The sequence below is a fragment of the Branchiostoma belcheri genome, unplaced genomic scaffold, assembly GCF_001625305.1.
Source record: "Branchiostoma belcheri isolate BF01 breed outbred unplaced genomic scaffold, Haploidv18h27 scaffold90, whole genome shotgun sequence".
Classification (NCBI taxonomy): Eukaryota; Metazoa; Chordata; class Leptocardii; order Amphioxiformes; family Branchiostomatidae; genus Branchiostoma; species Branchiostoma belcheri.
The window spans coordinates 49,198-55,950 of record NW_017804576.1 but is presented as its reverse complement, the minus strand read 5'-3'; the positions used below and the strand labels follow the sequence as shown (position 1 = coordinate 55,950).

Sequence of the window (6,753 nt, the reverse complement as noted above, 5' to 3'; positions counted from 1 at the left end):
CCCAACACCAGTCACCATGGTGACAGACGTCAACAAATCATGTCATTGGTCAGGTCATAGGTCACTGTTTGGAGAAGAAGAAGAGGAAGAAACTGAGTAAAAACAACATGCTTTCCTTCAGTAAACATAAAAAAACACGGCGGGCCAAAAAACAAGATTGCTATATTTTGTCTTTTTTCAGATTGCAGACCTAGGTTAACAGGGGTTGATGCTACAGAACAGATCTTTTAGCCCTGTATTCAACATCATAATTAAAAGTATCCGTAAGCCAAAGCTATAACCGGTTTTTAACTCTAGGATATCAAAGATTGCCGTCTGCATCATAAACCAGTAAATGTGTCCATAATAATGTATCCAAGCCGAATAATGTCATGCCTAGAGCTGTGTACCGGTACGCAGTACCGATACTATACCGGAAAAATTGATTAGGTACAGGTCCAAAATACCTAATCCCTCAGTACCGGTACTGTACCTAAACAATTTCACACCAATTTTATGCCTATTTGTGACCTCAAATGTTTAAATAGCTGGTTAACAATGGGTGCCTGTGTAAGGACAGTGTGTTCATGAAAACAAAAACATCTTAGTTTTGCCTATATTTTATCTGAGCATTCGCCATAAACAAAGAATAAACCTTAACTATCAAGTTTATTTATGTTTTTTTGTTATTGAAGGAGTTCAGAAGAGCATATAAATTGGTCGAATTGTTCAGGTACAGGTTCAGGTCCGGACCTGTACCTAAACCTGTGTACCTGTACCTGTACCTGTACCTAAAATTTGTTTAGGTACACAGCTCTAGTCTGTTGGTAAATCTCCTCCAATCTCCTGAGCTGAAGACTGCAGTGATGTCTATATGTATGTAGAATATTAAACAGAGCACTAATCTTGGAAAAATCTTAGTTTCAGCTTTGTACATTTTGCTTCTATCCAGGCTGGAAGCATTAAAATCTGTGTGTGACTGTCCATAGTGTATTTATGTAGTAACAGTAGTAGTACACTGCCTTTTTTCCTCTTTCAAATTGTACATTTTTGCAGCGAATTGTGTGCACTAAATTGCCCTGTACATGAACACCTGACAGTTGACTCTAAACATCTACCAGTTTTGAGTTAAAATCTCACTAACTGGTTGCTAGATTACCTAGTAACATCTTTGAATAGGATAACACTTTAAATTTCAATTTTTCACCCACTATTGATAGCACAAGGTTTGCACTGTAACTGTAACTAACGAGCAAAAGTAACTCCATACACTTAACATCACATCCACACAAGGTATAAAGATATCTAAAGGGGTAATTATATCAGAGCAGCGTACACTTAAGACGTTACCTTGACTGAAACTGTTCCTGCAACAATACCATCTACTGTAGACTCTGCAAAAGGATCGAAGTGTCTGTCTGTACGTCTCATGAAGTCAGGCTTGAGGATGTAACCGCTCCTGTTGTTGTACTCAAAGAATCCCATGTTCAACTGCATGCCAAGATCTGTAGAGTAAGAAGGGGGAAAAAAACAGAAGGTATACCATCAAGCTCTTGTTCAGTTCCTGTATTGTCATGCTAAACACAAACAAAAATATTCAAACAAAAATATTCAGTTCTACGATTCTCTGAGGGTTTTTTTCCATGGATGCTTCTTTGACAGAGTTTACAGTAATACCAGAAGTGTAGGTATCGTAAGAATCATCCATATGCAGCACATTTCTATGATAGGGCACAACTCTAGAAATATTAAATATTCTTCTCAAAACTGTCCTTATATAAAAGATCAGACCTCTGAACTAGGAAGGTGCAAAAAATCAAGCATTTAATATATAATTCTGATAACAAAATTTGTAGTGAAATACATGTGTACAATCAAAACAGATGGAAAACTCAATGTTTTATGCCCCCCAGTTAAAATAGCTCTACACACTACAAATCACCTGGTTGGATGCCTCATATTATTATATTATTAGCCACACAGTGATTTACATCATCACCCTGGCAGACTTCAGGAAGAATTGTGTAAAATTTATGTAACACTAAATTGAATGAAGATTGTAATAAAACAAACAAACAAACAAACAAACAAAAACAAACTGGTTTCTCTGACTGTACACTGTGCCTTACCTAACGTTTGGAAGTTCAACGCAACGAGCTGGCAGCCCGCATTCCAGAAGACCTGGGAGAGATAAAGACACAAATATTCACCAAAACAGTACATTCAACATCCGAAAATAGTTTCATCAGGTTGGTTTAAGTATAGGATATGGGGGTTTTCTTTTACACAAGCAGTATTGTCTCTGAGGAAGGTGTCTGATAGACACCGAAACATAAGCAAAGTAAGAGACAATATTGGTTGACGTGTAAAAGAAAACCCTATATTCACGTCAGACTCTGTACTACATGTATTTTTTTTATGCAATCACCTTGGATACTACTTGGAACTATTATCAACCCAATAGCTTTCATACAATTCAAAATGCTTAATGCTAGTATTCCTCGACCATTGCAACAAGACCAATTGTCCTGATGAGCAAAACATGACAGAAGAAAATAATGCATGAAAACAAGTTCAGCACTTAATTCAGCCACAATGCATGATGTACAGGACCTGGTTCATTCATCTATGTGGGATTACACTTTACAAGCAATTTCAGGTCTAACATATATAAATACGAACAAGATAGAGCCTTACAGACTAACATACCAAGCCAAAAAGGTAAAAACATTCAGCTGTTTGAAATTCCCTCTACAGGCAGATTTCTGATGATGATGCACTGTTGGGATATTCTTATAACAACACATGTATCTAAAGTTGAGTTAAAAGTTAAGATAGGGAACATTTTGTAAATCGGAAATCAAGAGTAGACTAAGTCACCTTTTACATAGAAAATACATAATTGTAAGAAAGATGAGAAATACTATTGAGCATTGACTGCACATTACTCATCACTACCACTGATGACAAAAGAGCAGAAGTATACAGATAAGAATACAGCTTAAGACACTCTGGTTACCTAAAGACATTACACAGTGTGCTAAGAAGACACCCACTATGCCTCAAATATATAACAGGCTGCAAAAAAAGCTTTCAACAAAGAGTGACAAAATCAACACTAATATTTGTACAGCTCACACAATAGGATACCAAACAGTAACAGTTACAGTACATGATTGTCAAGTGGGAAATCCTCGTAAGCAAGTACAAGTTAAGTACTAACCATAAGGACTTGTTGGTAATCACTGAAACAATGTCGGCAAACCACAAATCTCGGAAACCACAACGGTGCGTGACTACAGGTACAGTCAAGTACCCCAGGCTGCTGCCGTGTGCTTACAGTGTGCGTCAGGAAAACAAAAGTGGTGTCTTTGGGATACATTCTGACTTTATACCGATCACCCATGGTTTATTTTTGGCACGCACGCCCACATAATCCTGGCCCCGCGCGTTAAAAATAACCACCTGTTACTAAAAGCAATATTGACATGCTAAATATAACTCCCGACACTTTACCGAGCCACAGGTGGCCAGGCAGAGCCTGCCCACGGCTCCCAGATCCAGGGAAGGCTCCAATTACTTTCTTTCGGAAGAAAACTGTGACCATATTTGGGCAGGCCTAATTCCAGGTAGGCAAACAGCCTCCCACTGACGTCAATGACCCGGCTTCATTTCCCTCCCGTCTTGTTGCTAGGCAACATGCGCTGCAGGCGACACATCGCGCATCGCTAATGACTTGGCAGGGAAGATCTAGTAAAAATTTTGTGTTTTTCTGTTTCAGTCCTGAAAAAATTAGGGCCGGTGGATGGGGATTATCTTTTTCTTTCTTTCCTTTTTTGATTAGACGTTGGCAATCTCTAGTGATCCAACTTATACAATACAGTTTAACAAAGTCAGACTTGCATTTTCAACAATGTCAATGTTGGAAAACCAATTGCACAACATTTCACTACAGATCATGGAGCTAGAAATTGTTGATCAGCACAAAACATGTACATGTATGTCCCTTGCAGGGATCCACCCCCCAAAAAAGGCTAGGGCCTGCAGTTTTTTCTAGGGTCGGTTGGGAAACAGGAAACACAATATTTTTTTCCTAGGCCTGACTTGGGCATGGCTGGCAGGCAAGACATCTCAAGCCGTGGGTTTGTGTAACCAATAACCATTACCTGCTGGATCTATTCAGGCTTAATTTCTTTAACGACGTAACCTCGTTGTAGCAGTTGGTGGTGTGGTAACAGTTATCAAACGATGAGTACAACATTCGACTGGAAGAAATCACATTTTATTTCAGGTCTAATGTTACATGTGTCGTGTTCATGTACTGTTATTACATGTATATCTTGCAAAAACTCTAGTTTATATCTTACATAAGCTGCATGAAACGTTACAGTAACAACTGGGCTTGGATTAAGTGTTATCTAAGACCGATATTGAGGAAATCCATACCAAAAACCACCATTTGCCATTGCAGCACATACATGTAACAATGAAATGGAAACCATGTGGGCCTGTGCCAGAAGTGGGATTAAAGTGCCAGCAAGGCTAAGAAAGGCTGATGCGTTGGCCAAACATTGGCATAGCTTTTTCTTTTGAAGATAATTTAGCTAGTACACATCAAGATGTTAACTGCTAAACACTGATACTGATGCATTAGTAATGGTGTAGTAGTAGGTATAAGGTCTGTTAAGTAAGTACGAAGGATTCTAAAGCTTCCATATGGCAAATACTGACTCCAAGTAAACACAAGTAAACATGAAACCGAATCCCTGCATCAGGTGCCACAAACTCTAACAATCCATTAACAGGAACGATCCACTTCTGGATAAAAGTAACCTTTCGTACGACATTTGCCAACACGACATTAGCATGATTGCGTGGCTCTCAAATTCAAACCCTTGCAACCAAGGTAAACAGGTACCTAATATACAGCGGCGATATTATGTTACAGTCACACTTTTGCTTTCACTCTAACTTAATAACCATAATTAAATGAGCACTAATTACAAAAGAAATGGTTAGTAACATTTCCTATCATGTTCATATCAACTGAAACATATATTCAGCATTACTGGGAAGCTAAACACAAGAAAAACAGATGAACAAGATATTTGGCTAAAAAAAAAAACCTGGAGAGTTTTTTTTCTAAGAAGAACGGACCACCAGTTCATACATTGAAGACGAACAATATTTTAAATTGTACACTATATAACGATAAACGCACAGAGCTGTTCATCCTTCTCTCCACTTGCTCAGCAGAATTTCTTACATTTCATGCTATAGATAAATTTAATTTCATCCTAGAAGGTAATAACCCTTACTGTGTACAAATAGGTAAATATATCAAAGAATGTTTAGACCTTAGAACGAGTAGTATTAGTTGACTCATCTACTGTTTTGTACGTAGGTTGATTTCGTCCCACCCATGTATTTGTCTGTATATCTACATGCAGTTTTAGACCTTACGAAAGTCGCTGTACTTGTTGTTGTGTCAATAAAGTTCTTTACAATCATATGACTCCCTATGGACATGTGGCTAGACTATGGCTACTTGGAAAGTACACCTATTATGTGTAAGGATGTAAGGATCAATATAACTTACAAAAATACTAGCCTGCGGGGGGGTGGGGTGGGGGTTGGCCTATTACTACTACTAGTTCCTTACGATTTAATACAACACAACAATTCAATATCAAATGATGTGAATTGCAAAATATTTGGCAATGGGCAGTCTGGAATGGCTCATTTCTACTATGCAAGATTTCAATGTCGAATGACGTACATTGCAAAAATATTTGGTCAGTCATGAGGCAGTCAAGAATGACTAAATAGCTAAAATACAGTTTCTTATAACAGTCCATATCACATGATTTATTAGAGTTCACTGGAGTTCAGCCTAGCTGTAAGCCTATGATCTCAGTATCGAATGACATAAATTGCAAAAATATTTGCCAATAGGCAGTCCAGAATAACTCATTTCTACTACGCAGTTTCTTATAATAGTCCACATCACATGATTTATTAGAGTTAACTGGAGTTCACACTACCGGTCGTTCACTGGAGTTCAATGTAGCTGTAAACCTAACATTTCAATATAGAATGACGTACAATTGCAAAAATATTTGCCAACAGGAAGTCAAGAATATTACTAAAGTAACTAAATATCTACCACGCAGTTTCTTATGATAGTCCACATCACATGATTTATTGGAGTTAACTGGAGTTCAAACTAGTTCACTGGAGTTCAACGTAGCTGTAAGCCTATGATTTCAACATCGAATGACGTCAATTGAACAAATATTTGCCAGTAGGTAGTCAAGGATAACTCATTTTGAAAAATTGAAAATTGAATTTCTATGATGCAATTCCTAATAAGGCCATGTTGATTTGATTATATGGATGACATCCGCGCGCGCATGAATTTTCGGCCGTTTACCAAAAAAAAAAAAAGTTTTCAACCATACTGTAAATCGTACAAAACAGTTGCAAAATGAGCAAAAATATACCATAAAAAAAAATTAATAAAAACTATACCAATGTCGTAGAATGCCAAAATCAAACGAAAAAAGACGAAATTGTAAAGAAATGAATATGAAGACTAGATTTTTCGCCAAACCATATTCTGTGCCATTTGCTCAACCATCATGACCACGTAGATTTCATACTGAAAACAACTTTTTTTTTTTGGCAAAACTTTTTTTTTATTCGCACGCGCGCATCAGTTTTGGGGCTCCCGGAGGATGTCATCCATATAATCAAATCAACATGGCCTAATAG

The 6,753-nt window shown here is 37.6% G+C and overlaps 1 protein-coding gene across 1 annotated transcript in view; it reads right to left on the bottom strand.

Moving 5' to 3' along the window:
* The window catches only part of LOC109487913 (1-phosphatidylinositol 4,5-bisphosphate phosphodiesterase beta-1-like), a 70,764-nt gene that overhangs the window by 16,029 nt on the left and 47,982 nt on the right, over positions 1–6,753 (bottom strand). The window contains exons 19-20 of the mRNA XM_019792015.1: positions 2,109–2,160; positions 1,330–1,484 (exon numbers count right to left, since the gene is read on the bottom strand). Coding sequence (XP_019647574.1) covers positions 1,330–1,484; positions 2,109–2,160 — 207 coding nt within the window. The remainder of the gene's footprint in view (positions 1–1,329; positions 1,485–2,108; positions 2,161–6,753) is intronic.